Here is a 16,354-nt window from a genome sequence, read left to right as displayed (position 1 = left end):
TAACATAACAGAGAGTGATGTGGGTTTTATTTATCAGTGAATGAAGCAAATTCATTCAGTTTCATTGAGAAAAATGCATTCAGTTTCGCTCTTGGACGTCAAATAGGCCCACTTATATTTTCTGTACATAGAGCTTCTCCTTGAGACAAAGTTTTTAGAAGTACAATTTTTTAATGGAAGTATATGCTGTTTTCAACATTGGTTCATCAGTTATACACTGGAATAAAATGTCAGTATTCTTGTATCTAAAAAACATCAGATTCTATGCTCATTGTACATTTTATCAGCTCCACTTACCATATAGGAGCACTTTATAGTTCTACAATTACAGACTGTAGTCCATCTGCATACTTTGTTAGTCCCCTTTCACTCTGTTATTCAATCAGGGTCAGGACCTCCAAAAGACCACCGACCACACAGAGCAGGTATTATTTGGGTGGTGGATGATTCTCTGCACTGCAGTGACACTGACATGGTGGTTTGTGTTAGTTAGTGTTGCACTGGTACAAGTAGATCAGACACAGCACCTGTGGGGGTCCAGACCATTCAAGAACAGAGTAAAAGGGGGCTAACAAAGTATGCAGAGAAACAGATGGACTACAGTCTGTAATTGTAGAACTACAAAGTGCACCTATATAGTAAGTGGAGCTGATAAAATGGACAATGAGTGTAGAAACACGGAGATGGTTTTAATGTTATGGCTGATAGGTGTGTACTCTTTGGTATAAGTAGAATATACTAGAATATACAACACCATTTCCAAAAAAGTTGGGATGTTGAGAGAAGGTGGCAGCATTTCTTGATCCTGTTTCTATTTGGTTTCTTCTTTGCGTTTTAGAGTTTTAACTTGCATTTGTTGATGCAGCGACAAACTGTTTTCACAGACAGTGGTTTTCAGAAGTGTTTCTGAGCCCATGCAGTGATTTCCACTACAGAATCATGTCTGTTTTTAATGCAGTGCCGCCTGAGGGCGCAAAGATCATGGCCAGCAAATACTGCTTTTTGGCATTGTCCCTTACATACAGAGATTTCTCCAGATTCTCTGAATTTTTTTAATGATATTATGAACTGTAGATGACAAAAAGCAAAAGTTCTTTGCAATTTTACACTGAGAAATGTTATTCTTAAATTGTTGCACTGTTTGATTGTGCAGTCTTTCACAGAGTGGTGAACCCCTCCTCATCTTTACTTCTGAAAGACTCTTTTTATACCCAGTCATGTTACTGACATGTTGTCAATCAACCACCAGGTGTTTTTTTTTAACATTACACAACTTTACCAGCCTTTTGTTGCCCCCGTCCCAACATTTTTGGAACGTGTTGTTGGCATCAAATTCAAAATGGGCAAAATTTCTCAGTTTCAGTATTTGATATGTTGTCTTTGTACTATTTTCAATGAAATATAGAGTTTAAATTATTTGCACATCATTGCATTTTGTTTTTATTTATATTTTGCACAGCGTCCCAACTTTTTTGGAAATGGGGTTGTATTACTAATTATAGAACTGTACGAATATCATCTACCAAAAAATTAAATAGTGAACTGGCCTGTCTCTACCACCTAAATTAGTGCCAGGTCCGCAGTGGAGGAGCTGCCATGTGACACAACCTGGTCTGCATATTTTTCACTGGGCATCTGTAGTAGTTGATGTGAGGTTCTAATGCAAGGGTGGGTAAAAGTAGACTGATGTAGCAAGCTATTCAACTGTGTTCACGCAGGAAAAATAGCACACTGTGCAGCAATCCAGTCCTGTAGAAGACCAAATGCACTTTCCTCAGCCCTGTCATGAAGTGCAGACCCTGTACATTTTGGACAAGTTGTTTCATTGAATAATTTTCACTTCATTACTTAACCCAGTCTACAAACTTCTCAAATGTAATTCTACGCTTCAGGTGGTGGATGTATGAGCAGTGTGTTTTTGCATTTTTTGCAAATCAACCTGTCATCAAATGTAGTTTGGTTTGTATAATGCAAAGAGTTCGTATTGTTCAGTCTAAACAAACTATAGGTAAACAGAGAGAAAGAAAGTGAGAGAGTACTTTTTATTACATACAAACTTGTGCTTTCATAGGTTTCTGCAAATTCCAAAATAACCACGTAAGACCACATTATAGACAATTGACTGAGCTGTGGCTTACTAAAGGCTCTGTGAACACAGCGTTCTATCACCCGTGTAAGGTTACACCTTTAATGACTGGGCGGGGACTGGTTTATGTTTCAGTCCCTCACAACCAAGCTGTTGTTAGGTACCTGACCGGCCTGAGTTTGTTTTGGGTGTGTCATAAAACCTCTACAGTGTGATAAAACGGCTAAAACAAAAGACCAGAGTGGTTTGCTTCACTTTTTAAATGTGCTTTTTTTGTATGTATGTATTAATGTATGTACAACCCCATTGCCAAAAAAGTTGGGGCGCGGGGCAGAATGTAAATAAAAATAGAATGCAATGATATGCAAATCATGTAAACCATATTTTTTTTAAAGGAAAATACTTCATAGACAACATATCAAATGTTGAAACTGTGCTTGCTCATGTAGTCTTTCACAGAGTGGTGAACCCCTCCTCATCTTTACTTTTGAAAGACTCAGCCACTCTGTGGTGCTATTTTATACCCAATAGTGTTACTGATCTGTTGCCAAATAAACACCAGGTGTTTTTTAGCATTACACAACTTTACCAGCCTTTTGTTGACCCCATCCCAACTTTTTTGGAACGTGTTGTTGGCATCAAATTCAAAATGGGCATATATTTTTCAACAAACAATAAAATTTCTCAGTTTTAACATTTGATATGTTGTCTTTGTATTATTTTAAATGAAACATAGGATTTAATTAATTTGCACATTATTGCATTTTGTTTTTATTTACATTTTGCATGGCGTCCCAACTTTTTTGGAAATTGGGTTGTATGTATGTATGTATGTATGCATGTGTGTACACTTTAAATAAGGTTTGTCAGTTCAACCTATAAAAAAAAACCTATAAAATTATAGCTTTGTACTTTTTTTTATTGGGGAAAAGAATGGAACATAAAACTGGCCTATGCAAAAGTTATGGCACATTTTATATTGTACATTTGATTTTTTTCCAGTGTGTTATACTTTTAAGGCTGTTCTCTGTAGAGAATGCTTTAACTTATTTAACTTAGAAAACCAACAAACCATGTAAGTTGACTGCTTTGTAGCAAATGGGAGGAATAAAGGTTCAGTGATTTTATATCTACACTATAAAACTGGTGTAAGTGTACTAGATTTAAGTTAGCCCAGACCAATGATATCAAAATATGAAGGGAAAATGGGTTATTTTAGAAATTAACATATTTGTTTGTTTCAAGCTTTTCGGTTCATGCACCTGCACAGCGAGGAAGTAAAGACAATCTTAACAAAACATAAAGCTTAATGAATGCAATGTCCTAAGTTTCATCCTGACTGCCAGCCTGTCTTGTCTGTCCTGTTTGTCTGGTTCTGACTGGACGGGGGACGTTTTATCTGTCTCATTTCCACATAATCAACATGTTGTTTTGGGTGCATCAAACCATTGTAGTGTTACGAAACTGCTAAGATTAAGATCAGAGTGGCTTACATGATAATTACTTTGCTGGGTTTTCTATTTACATTTATCATTTAAAGATTTATTATTTAAAGATATTATTTAAAGACTTGTTTGCAATATTTCCATTATGATTGTTCATAATGTTATTATTAGTATAGTGATTCTTTTTTAACAAATGTTCATACACATTCTCTAAAAAAATCACTGCATCTATTTATATTATAGCCAAGATAGAAACAAAGGTAACTACATTTTTTATCAGGATTAGCATTGAGACACACACACGCACACACACACTATCTCTCTCTCTCTCTCTCTCTCTCTCTATATATATATATATATATGTATATATACCACTATATATATATATATATATATATATATATACATATATATCGATAAACAGTGTAACAAATGGCTCATCAGCCTAAAAAATTACTTCATGTGCAATTGATTGAACTAGTTTTGTTCACCTCAAAAACTTACTTTGAATTAAACAACTGTTCATTCAAAGTAATTATTTAGTTTGAATAAAACTAGATAATTTACTTGTTACCACATGAAGTAATTTTTTGGGTTGAACTGACAAATCATTTTTTACAGTGTATATATAATTGAACCATAGTTCTTATCTTAGTCCAGTCAAATACTGTTGTGTATCTGAAACAGACTACTATAGAGGAAATGGGCCAAATTACCTCCTAACTGCTGCCATGGAGTGACCAACAACTAAAGACACTGTTTCAGGTAATAGTAGTTACTAAATATAAATATACTACTGAACATAAGCGATCGCAACTTTTTCCGAAAAGGACTAGATCTGTATAACATCTATCTTCTGATGATTCACTGTTTATTCATCATTAAAGGAAGGAGCCTAGGCATGTTTGACTCACAGATTAGTCACGAGTCATGTTTTCCAGTTTTGCAAATGAACCTGTGATCTAATTTAGCCTTGTTGGGACTGTCCGACTCAGAATCTGATGCCAAATGGATGAATCAATGAAGTCTATTCTAAGAGTCAACTCCACACAAAAGTCTCAATTCCGAAAACCAAGACACAGAGAAGGACATCTGGCAAAAATATAGCGTACAATAATAATTATATATTATTCACATATATTATATTCACGTTAGTTAAATTAACTTAGCTGACTGGTGGGGGGTGGGGGGTGGGTAAACTGTACTTGACTCTTCTCTGTCAACTCCTTCGCTTGGGTATATCTCACACCTGAATATCTCACACCTGCAATTAATGAACTGACTTTTGGGTTCAGCTCCCAGCACAACATAATGTACAGAATTCTCACCGTTCGGTCTAAAGTAGGGGTGGCAAACCTTTGTCCAGGAGATCTCGCCCGGAGAGTTCAGATTTACCTCACCTGGCCTTAACCCTTGTGTGGTGTTTATGTTTTTGTTACTCAGTGGTCTGGTGGACCCACCACATTATTGTTTTTAAAATCAATACAACCATAACAATTTATGTAAAAATACCAGAAGTTTACTATATCACATGGGGGCAGCATAGGGTTCTCCTTTAGCAGCTGTGGCCAGTCAGTAGCCTGTCCATGTTGTTCATCCTCACACACACACACACACACACACACACACACACACACACATATATACAAACACATACACACACACACACTGACAGCAGGCCATGTAGGAGAACAGAGCAAAGGGACACAGCACCTCCACACTTTTATTCCCTGCGGGTTCACCCCAACACGTGTAGTATAAATGTATAGGGGGTGAACAGTGTGAAAATGTTATTTTATATGTTCTTCACAGAAAATGAGCAAAGGCCAAGGAACCTGAGGTTGAAATAATAATAAATTACATTATTTTTTCTTTTGGTAAACATTGAAAATGGGTCCCACAGACCTGAACACCACACAAGGGTTAATATTCAGAAGCTGTTACCACTGCTGCACTTTTTTTACATTTTCAGCATGAAATTACGCACCCTAAAGCCTCAAGATTGGTTCTGTAATTAATAACAGTGTCTAATTACTGTAAAGCTAAACCACGTCTGTGCATGAAGGCCAAGATGCCCGATTACCTGCTGTTCCTGCTGAATTCCTGCTGGTGAACCTTGCATCAATTTGTCATCTGTCAAGTTTTACAGAATGTCTACTTTTCATTTTAAAATGTTGTGTTAATAACTAAAGACAACATTATTATATTTAAAATATTGGGACCTCTATCAGTTTATGTCGTACTCATTCCACTTCATTTGAATAACATATGGCAAAAGAAATGTCAATTGTGTTTACTAATTAAGTAGTTATTGTGATTATTTGTGATTATTTTAATTGCATAATGTTGTTATGCCAATTAATTTATTATTATTATTATTATTATTATTATTATTGTTGTTGTTGTTGTTGATGATGCAAAAACAATAATAACAATAAAAAGTTAAAGAGAGTAGTGAATTAAAGAGATCATTATTATTTCATAACCTACACTGACCTGTACTCAGTGATCAAATTGTGTAAAAAGAATTATAAATAAAGGGTTAGAAATACATTTCAATTATGGATGTAATTACAATAGCAAATATAGATATTATCGATGTTAATATGTCAGTTTGATAATAGACATCTTAATAGTGACGTTGTTACAAAGATATTATAGCAATTATATTACATTATTACAAAGAGGATGTAAAGCAGGGGATGGCAAGCAATTTCACAAGGGAGAATATTATTATTATTTTTTTTTGTTTCCTCCTTCATCCCCCTGAAATGGAACTCTGCCTGTATTCTGCACACTAAATAGAAAAGCTGTGCTTCTCTGGATCATTTGGCAAACAGTGTCCTCTGTTGGTAAAGACAGTTTTCACTGATGGAGAAGCTGGTACTGTGGTAAAGAATGGCATACAGACTAATAATAGCCTTGATTTCAGAAGAAACATTAGACAAATAGGTGTACATAAACTTTTTACACCTATAATGTACAATGGATGTTCAAACTTTTGTACATAACTGAAGTCATTTCTTGACTGTCAGAAAGCACGGACACGAGATGGCTGTATTGTTGTGTGAATATAGAGTTGTTATACTGATTTTGTCCGCTTGGGGTCAGCAAGTTGAATGCCCGTTTGTGGCCACAGCAGAAGAAGAAGCAACTAAAACGTCAAAACAAGAACGAAAGTTAAGAGTCTCTCTGTTTTTCAGCTCGGTTCTGTTTGCTGTGGTGGCAAAAACCGGATAACAAACCGAACTGTATCAGCTGGTAATCTGGATTTTGCTATGGTGAGGTTTTGAGCAGAGACTGAGCTCTGAGGATTCACTCTGAATATCAGAGATCAGACATGTAGTCGAGCTCCGCCCAGACGCACTGCGCTCATCCTGCGTGTATAATTCCCCTCGTCACGGTGGGAGAATGTAGACCACCATCACTGTTATCACCGTTCAGGACGCTTCACCATCTCCAAAAGAGCATTTTCACTATTTTCACTCGACTACGAACACCGCTCTACCACCAGTTTTACAAGAACACAAAACGTAAGCAGTTCTTATAACTTTTGGAAGGTTAAGTGAGGAAATGGAGGCTTTGTTGTTCTATGGAGATGGATTTAGTAGTTTAAAAAGAACAGAAATGACCTGGTGTTTCTCTTTCCTTCTTCAGAAAGGTTTTGTGGGGCAGAGCTGTTTGTCATGAGGTGAGCTGCATTTGATATGTTCTTTCTACATCAGAAGGCTGTAGCAGTAGAGCACTGTTTCTGTTGCTTAATGAGAATTACTGTATGTACTGTTATTGATGTCACTTTTTGGGTTTTTTCCATCACCATCTAGCCTGCAAGACCAAATTAAGAAGGATTTCCTTCTTCCTGACCTGAGAAAAGGTAAAATTTGTGAATCTCGGTGCTGCTGAGCTAGCAAACCACAGAGATCTCTGCAATTTGAGGACCATCAGTCTGAATCTTAAATAGACTTAATCTGTGCATTTGTTTGTTTAGATGGTGCAGTGAAATATCTCGAGAAGATCAGCAATGTGGTTACGAAGTATTGCCATAAGCAGATTGAACTAAAAAAGGTGGAAAAATATAAATTCAGGATTGGATCCTTCAAAGACACATCATACAGGGATGAACCTGACCTTTTAGAGGAGTGGGAGCAGTTCTATCTTCCAGATCACATGAAAGTGGAGGTGATCGGGTTTCTAGAGGAGTTCCCGTGTAATGCAGACAGTGCTGAGCTGGTTCTTATGGTGTGTGAGGATGGGAAAGTGTTTGCTTATGAAGATGAGCGGCTGCATCTGGTGGCCAACGATCTGAAAGAGCTCTTTGAGTGCGGAGTCCAGTTTCCAGGCGCCAAGTACTACTACCGTGGCCAAAGCTTTGAAGATATGGTGAGAAGGATTACAGACCAAGACAGAAATGATAATGATTTACATCCTGCTTCATTTTCATGGTCTGTTATTGATGGTGTACATATGATCACATTGCTAACAAACTAGAGAGAACTGATAAATTCTCAATTACGGTCAGGGCTAGAACCAAATGTCTCAATCTGAGTTGACATTATTTTTAGAATGAGTGTTAAAAACCATCAAGGCATTAGTTAGTAAATATTTAATTTGATATTGGGTCAGTTAAACATCTACAGTATTCTGTCCTTATGCATTATACACACATAAAGTGATGTTTACGACAGTATGGATATCAGTATGGATTCTTACCTTCACTGTTTAGACAGATGATGACTGGGATAAGGTGAAAAAATCTGAAGCAGTGATGGCAAGCACCAAAGAACACCAGGATATGCTACAGTGCATGAAGGCGTCCTACTTGGAAAGCTTGGAGATTATCAAACAGAGACAGCAAAGAGAGGTAAATACAACAATGACAGAAGTGTCTATATTTCTGTCAGAAGTTAGATCAGTCTTTACTGTACCAGCATACTTAGTAAAATAAATACAGTTCTTCAACATTTATGGCTTGAATTATGTGTTTTGTTTCAGTATGACTATGGCCTCATCCACAGGGCATGTGTGGTTTTGAATCTTTAGTAACTTTAATATGCCAAAATAGGATGGTCATGCTGGTACCCCTTCAACTACTCATCAGTACATTATTAGTGATGGTATTAGAAAGGATAGAAACTAGAAACTATGTGTAACAAATGAGGCTACAACTTAAAACTGTATTTTCAATATAATGTTATCAAATCAGTAACTAATGATTCACTGTTTAATGTATTTTTTATGTTTCCCTACAGTCGTGCTCCACTGTGCAGGGTCAGAGGCCAGTTGGATCAGTGAAAGTTTAGTAAGCGATCAAGGTGTGGTCCTGTCATGGTCAGATTTCTGTTTGCTTTAAGAAGTAACAACATTGTAGTCTCCAAAGCAAACATATTGAAATACATATTTATTTTGTTCAGTTTTTTAACCTAATCAATATGCATGAACATTTAAGCTCTGGTTCTCCATTGTAAATACTATTTACATATAACGTTTACCATATGAAATCCTGCATCTCGCTGTAATGTTAGGAGGCTCATCAAGTCTTTGATAAGCTTTATTGTGTGTGTATGTGTTGCCTATCTGTGTTACAGTCATTATGGACAAATTTAGTGTAAACCGATAATGAAAAAATAATTATTCTAATGGCTACAATAAAGAAAAAAATCCACATGACTGCATTACGTTTTTATTTGTATTATTTATTTATTTATTTTGATCTTTATGTATATGTCTGTTGCAATTACACCCATGGTTTATATAAGTACAACACAACATTGTTATTTTTATGACTGGTATGTTAACAACATCTCCCAAGTGATTACCCCCTCTACTGCCTTCTCCACCTATCATTAACCAAACACTCAGCTCGGAGACCCTCCCTGATAACGCATTTCATTCAGAAATACATCACAGTACAGAAGGAAAAATGCATTATGGTTTCCAATTCATGTTAGGTTGAATGCCAATTAGTGGTACTGTATATCTCAGCTAGTGCTGGTCACAGAAACTGATAAATTGTCAAGGAGTCACAGTCTCAAGCCGAAACGATTAAAATTAAAACAGAGAAAATATTAAGATTTTCGGAAGTGTCATCTTTCACTTTTCCTCCCACATACAGACGAGTTCATCTCAGTCTCCAGACGCTCTGCCATGCAGGTCCATTTAGCAGTTTTAATGTTTTATCTGCTTGTGTGTTTACTGGCTCAAACAGCTATTGTGTGTACTGGCTCAAACAGCTATTGTGTGTACTGATGCTTTCCTGTGCCTTTAAGCTGACCACTCCTTTTCAGAGAAGTCTAAGTCAGCATAAAACAAAAAGCATCACTTGGCAGCAACTTCGCACTGATGTCTGCAATCTGTGTTTGATATTGTGCTGCAGCTGGATAATACACTATATTGCCAAAAGTATTCACTCACCTATCATTGAATTCAGGTGTTCCAATCACCTCCATGGCCACAGGTGTATAAAACCAAGCACCTAGGCATGCAGACTGCTTCTGCAAACATTTGTGAAAGAATGGGTCGCTCTCAGGAGCTCAGTGAATTCCAGCATGGTACTGTGATGGGATGCCATCTGTGCAACAAGTCCTGTTGTGAAATACTACTAAATATGAAGTACTACTCAATACTAAATATTCCACAGTCAACTGTACTTTAACAAAGTGGAAGCGATTGGGAACGACAGCGAGTCAGCCACTAAGTGGTAGGCCACGTAAAATAACAGAGCCAGGTCAGCGGATGCTGAGGCGCATAGTGCGCAGAGGTCACCAACTTTCTGCAGAGTAAATCGCTACAGACCTCCAAACCACATGTGGCCTTCAGATTAGCTCAAGAACAGCGTAGAGAGCTTCATGGAATGGGTTTCCATGGCCAAGCAGCTGCATCCAAGCCTTACATCACCAAGCGCAATGCAAAGTGTCGAATGCATTGGTGTAAAGCGCCGCCACTGGACTCTAGAAGAATTAGAGCGGAGACTGTGAGCCAGGCCTTCTTGTCTAACATCAGTGTCTGACCTCACAAATGCGCTTATGGAAGAATGGTCAAAAGTTCCCATAAACACACTCCTAAACCTTGTGGAAAGCCTTCCCAGAAGAGTTGAAGCTGTTATAGCTGCAAAGGGTGGGCCAACATCATATTAAACCCTATGGATTAAGAATGGGATGTCATTCAAGTTCATATGCGTGTGAAAGCAGACGAGCGAATACTTTTGGCAATATAGTGTATATATGTAAACTTCTTCAATAGCAGGGTAAAGGAACAAAACGAACAAAGGGAGAAAGGTAAGCCATATTCCTTCAATCTAAGTTCTGGGTATGTTTACTTGCTTATAGAGATCTTTTGAAGACCATGACAGGATGATCGGCTGTAGTTTTGCTGTTACATAACATTCTAAATATGGAGAAGAAGGTGTTGGTCTCTAAGGTATCTATGTGTATGTTCAACAGGGCAAAGAAATACAGGAAAAAATCTGCTTTTGCCCAAAATGCATTTTTCATCTTTAACAAAGAAACAGAGTTGGTTAGTGAATATGACATTGAGGGTGTAGATCTTTTGAATCAGGTATGGAACTGAATCTTTTATATTGCCACTGTCTTGAATCCTAAAGACGCACTGCAGATTTTGTTGAAATATTACCACTGACTGCATTAAGCATGTCAAATTTTTAGATGCCTAATCTATTCTTCTGTACTTTGAGCCAAAATGTTATTTACAAACAACATAAACATTAGCAGAGTTGTCAGTAAATACTTATTGGTGCATTCCAAGCTGAGATTTACAGGGAATAAGATGTCCTTTATTTCCAATTTGTTTTTCCTGATTGTAACTTTATGATTTGCATATCTTTTGCACTATAAATGTGACATAAGGCTGAATGAAGAAGTGTACTATGTAAAAAGTACTATTATCTCATTATAAGCTACACTGGCATGGTTATATGTTTACATTCAACTGGTTTGGTACAATCATAGACTGTTGATTGAGTCTGTGATGTTTATGCTGAGGCTTATGTTATTTATCTTTTCTAAGATGCTCCACAGCATCTTGTTCTTAGGGAATATTAATGCTGCACCATACTACCCAGACGACATCTTTGCAGAAAAGGAAATATATCTTAAAACCATGAAAGATTTCCCACAATCGTTCGACAAATACAGAGAAGATGTGGCTCTGCGGACACCTTTCTCCTACTTCCTCGAATTGGTAAGTAGATCTTCAGATATAACAGCAGCAATAACAAAGACTTAACAACATCACTACCAATAACCTTTTTTTGCTTTTGATCAGTATGATTAATATCTTTTATTGTTTTTTTTTTTCTTTTTTTCCAGATTGTTAGATGTTTCGGTGAAAACAAAGAGCAAGTGAAGGCCAAGCTGTGTGAAAAATTACAGGGTTGTAAAAAATCAGGCCCCTTGATTTCGTCAGTCATATGCATCCGTCAGGTGTCCAATAGGACATACTATGGAGGGTCTCTGACCTGTCCAGGTGAAATAGAGAGAGAGATCATGACTGCTGTGTCCTGCCTGCATGTTTGGCATCCCTATGTTTCAGCTGCTGTTTTGGGTGTGTTTCCTGAAGACACCACTGAGCCCAGGTTTCCAGATGGTACTATAAGACTGCCAGCTTCAGTTGAGTGTAGGGCCTATGACATAGAGAACCTCAGTGTGGTGAAACCTCCCTGTAGGCGCTGCCATGAGCTTTATTCTCTGCCCAATCCCAGAGGTAGAAGGCATTACCCTGGCAACTGTGCTGAAACGGAGGCAATAAGTACACTTCTTAAAAATGAGGAAAGGGTCAAAAAGAATGTGAAGAAGGCAATGAAATCAGCTGAAAGACAAGCAAATAACAACGATTTTTTCTTTCTTCAGTATAAAACTGATGTGCAGTAACATAATGCCTGAATATATACATAAGTGTATATATAAACATATATGATGCCCAATCGCATATATTGCTTTGTTGTCCTGATCAGTATTTATGGTCTTGAGTATTACTGTTCTGTATGTTTATAGTGTGGTGTATTTATTCTGCACTCATTTCACACTGTCATGTATCTGCACTGTATGTAGTCCTTTTTACTATGCTGCTGTTGTGTGTTGCACCATGAGACAACAGCATTTCATTCCAGTGTATCCACGTTATATTGAGGAATGACCACTTGAATAAAAACCACTTGGCCTGATGTCTTCATCTGTTGTTATGCTTCACTTCCACTGTACAAGTTCTGTTTTCTTGTCTATGTAATGTGTTATTTTCTAAATAAACATGAGCTACAGGAAACAGTGCTTCATTTTGGTTGAGTTTTCAAATCCAGCTAGTATTGACTGTCTAATCCATAGTATGTAAGAACAATAGTCAGTTCAGTACCAATTGATGTTGCTTGTGCATATCATTTACATAATAAGAATTCATTCAGGATATGGTGTGTGTTTCTACACACTAATGCTTAGGACCATTATATCAGAAGTCTGAAAAAATCTGACCATGTCTTTTTTTTTGCTTCTCTTCAGTACTCTTTTGTTTGCTGTTCTCTAGTTTCTTATAATCTTCAGTTATTCATTCAATGATCCTCTGATGTAAGACCATCACAGAGCAGACAGGAAACTCACTTGTTTCTTCAATGGTGTGAGAAGTAGGATCTGAGCACTTTGGATTCAGAAGCCTCAGATCTAGACTCAAGGTCCATGATTTCCAAAAAGAATTTCAAATGTTGATTTGCCTGACATGATCAGTCAGGGCTGGAGGTTAGGGAACCAGCCTTGTGACCGGAAGGTCACTGGTTCAATCCCCTCCGCTGACAGCATGTGACTGAAGTGCCCTTGAGCAAGGCACCTAACCCCTAACTGTTCTCCGGGTGCCGGGTGCTGCTCTGGGTAAGTGTGCTCACTGCCCCCTCGTGTGTGTGTTCACCAGTGTGTATGTGGTGTTTCACTGAACGGATGGGTTAAATGCGGTGGTCTAATTCCGATGTGTTCAGACACAGTTGGCTAAAAAAGGTTCATTTCATTTCCCTCAGTCCATTTTAAATGAGCTCAGGCCCAGAGAAGGTCCTGAATCCTGTTCATATATGGTTTCTTTGCATTTTAGAGTTTAAACTAGCATTTGTGAATGCAACGACAAACTGGTTTTCAGAAGTGTTTCTGAGCCCATGCAGTGATTTCCTCTACAGAATCATGTCTGTTTTTAATGCAGTGCCACCTGACGGCCCAAAGATCATGGACGACAAATACTGGTTTTTGGCCTTGTCCCTTGCATACAGAGATTTCTCCAGATTCTCTGAATCTTTTAATTTTATTGTGAACTGAAGATGATGAAAAGCAAAAGTTCTTTGCTATTTTTTGTTTAGAAACCTTATTTTTGAATTGTTGCACTATTTGATCGTGCAGTCTTTCACAGAGTGGTGAACCCCTCCTCAACCACCAGGTGTTTTTTTAGCAATGCACAACTTTACCAGTATTTTGTTGCCCCGTCCCAACTTTTTTGGAATGTGTTATTGGCATCAGATTCAAAATGACCATATATTTTTCAAAAAACAATAACATATCAACACTTGTACTATTTTCAAAGAAATGTATGGTTTGATTATAGATATATAGATAAATATGGGTCATTCTACAGAAATGGCCATTTTTGTGTCCCTAGTGTTTACAGATATATTTCACTTGAAAAACATGTTATGGTTACAATTTATTTACATTTTGAAATAAAACAATACATTATTTTAACAATTACACCTTCTTGAGCCATCAATTTAGCAATATTGGTTTTTAGATCAATTATCTAGAATTCCAAGCACCACAGAAGTGCTCATCCTCACAGTCATGTGTAAAGGACGAGTGCCATATTTTGAGGTAAAAACCCAGTTTTTTTTGAAATTTTAACTGCAATAATCTATACATGACTGTGAAATATATGAATTGAATGACATCAAGAATACAAATGCCAAATAAATATTATAAAATATATAATGAAATTTGTTGTCCCCGTGAGTCGTGTCACAAAACAAAAAATCTCTTATTTTGAAATAAAAATCACACTGATGACATCACAACTTCCTTTTACCTATTTTCTGAGGATCTATGAAAGAAGCACATGGTAAGTCCACTGTGTCTTATCAGTTAGCAGAAAATTTCTCATTTAGCTCATGGTTTCCTATAAAGTCACTGGCATGACCTACTTTAGTCTTAGATAATTGTGAAAAATAGAATACAAATGGATTAAATGACATATTTTAGGGGATATTCCAATGGAGATACAAGGTTTTCTTCCGATAACATCGATATATACATACATATATGTATGTATGTATATATATATATATATATATATATATATATATATATATATATATATATATACATTTCGCTGCTTTCGGAACAAAACCTTGTATCTTCAAAATGATAACTTTACAGGAGAAGGAAAAACATACTCTAATTTTAATGTAAGTCAATGGAACCAGACTTTTTTCCCAAGTCATTTTGGGCTTTGTCTTTTCGTAATTAGGCTCAGCACAGTGGCAGCTAATGGACTGGAAGTCAGCCAGTACTGCAGCACTAATGTAACTGTTGCTACAGAGCTCTCCTGTGGAACACTGCACAATTCTGAAACCCAACCCTTCAGCATTAGAGATTCAGCGTCATGCAGTAAGTGCCCTCAACAGCAGTGACTCAGCTAAATGCTGTCTGGAAGCATTAATGGTTCCACTATGATTCATCTTACATGACCTACAGTTTCCATTTCATAAAATGACATAAACCAAATCAGGATAAATTATAAGCAACCAAGTTTAAACTGTCATCATTATTGATCCAGCATCAGCCAACAGCAATACATCACCTAAATGCAATCTTCTCTTTCGCTGTCCTCTCTGCCACAGTCTTCCCCAGCCATCCAGTGCAGAAGGGGGCAGGCGTAATGCTGTCTTCTTCGTCGTCTGCCTGCAAGTTCATTGAAGTGCTATTCCACTTTGTGCCACTTGGCGGCACTCTCCCACTTCTGACATCACTGTGGCATTGCTGTAGAAGATGCAGAGGATGCCATAATTTGTTAAATAATGCTCTCTTATAGCACACAACAAAAAAAAGCTTCCAAAAAGCTGAAATAGTGGGAAGGTCACTTCTAGTCATTAGATTACACTTTATGGTGCATATACAAAGGACATGAATTGAAAAGTGTGAGATCATGCTAGCTAGACAGTCACTACTGGTCTGAATGTGCTTTAGGCTGGACCAGTGTTCAAGGCAACAGAGAACTAATAAGCGATATGTGGAAGTCAAATCACTTCTGCAGTGTGCAAACATAATGTACTGCACTCGTGTATCAGAGAGAAAACCTTTACTAAACACATGACAAATGACCCAAACTAGCAAGAACTTAAGGAGAATGAAAAGGTAAACAATGGACCTGGTCAGTAAACTAAACATCATCAATAATAAGACAAGAACAGCGTTCACGACCACACACAGCAGCACAGTTTATGCAGCAGAATGAACACTGTTCTGTCTAACAAGCTAAATCATTTTAGATAAAGAGCTAAAAATGGACTACCCTTACCCATTTTCACTGTGCAGCTGTTAGCTTTGAGATTCATGCCTAACATGTCTAACCAGGTGGGGAATTTGACTGCTGGTAAGTTCTGATAACAGATGCTTTTTAATTGGTCAATATTCTGTAATTGGATTTTATTCTGTTTTATTTACAATGGATATACACTACAAGGACAAAAGTACTGGAACACGCCTCTTAATCATTGAATTCAGGTGCTTCATTCAGTCCAATTGCCACAGAAGTATAAAATCAAGCAGCTAGCCATGCAGTCTGCCTTTAC

The 16,354-nt window shown here is 37.2% G+C and overlaps 2 protein-coding genes across 2 annotated transcripts; both read left to right on the top strand.

The window, feature by feature from the left end:
• The first annotated feature begins 6,649 nt into the window (after positions 1-6,649).
• Positions 6,650-9,198, top strand: LOC118806020. Its single transcript, XM_036567262.1, has 6 exons — positions 6,650-7,064; positions 7,189-7,222; positions 7,356-7,405; positions 7,520-7,911; positions 8,255-8,392; positions 8,781-9,198. The coding sequence occupies exons 2-6, from the start codon at positions 7,218-7,220 to the stop codon at positions 8,829-8,831; spliced, it is 636 nt and encodes a 211-aa protein (XP_036423155.1). The 5' UTR covers positions 6,650-7,064; positions 7,189-7,217; the 3' UTR covers positions 8,832-9,198.
• Positions 9,199-11,487: 2,289 nt separating this feature from the next.
• On the top strand, positions 11,488-12,416 carry LOC118804943. The gene is made up of 2 exons (XM_036565535.1): positions 11,488-11,727; positions 11,856-12,416. The coding sequence occupies exons 1-2, from the start codon at positions 11,515-11,517 to the stop codon at positions 12,414-12,416; spliced, it is 774 nt and encodes a 257-aa protein (XP_036421428.1). The 5' UTR covers positions 11,488-11,514.
• Positions 12,417-16,354: the final 3,938 nt, after the last annotated feature.

This window comes from Colossoma macropomum, unplaced genomic scaffold, assembly GCF_904425465.1.
Source record: "Colossoma macropomum unplaced genomic scaffold, Colossoma_macropomum, whole genome shotgun sequence".
NCBI lineage: Eukaryota > Metazoa > Chordata > Actinopteri > Characiformes > Serrasalmidae > Colossoma > Colossoma macropomum.
Note: the sequence above shows the minus strand (reverse complement) of the source record. Positions and strands in the feature narration are given on the sequence as shown.

Bases quoted from the DNA above. Each gene is read 5' to 3' on its own strand.
- LOC118806020 (XM_036567262.1), top strand. The intron at 7,912-8,254 runs GTGAGAAGGATT...TTCACTGTTTAG, and splicing joins GCCAAAGCTTTGAAGATATG to ACAGATGATGACTGGGATAA. The intron at 8,393-8,780 runs GTAAATACAACA...GTTTCCCTACAG, and splicing joins AACAGAGACAGCAAAGAGAG to TCGTGCTCCACTGTGCAGGG.
- LOC118804943 (XM_036565535.1), top strand. From the start codon at position 11,515: ATGTTTATGCTGAGGCTTATGTTATTTATCTTTTCTAAGATGCTCCAC. The intron at 11,728-11,855 runs GTAAGTAGATCT...CTTTTTTTCCAG, and splicing joins TCTCCTACTTCCTCGAATTG to ATTGTTAGATGTTTCGGTGA.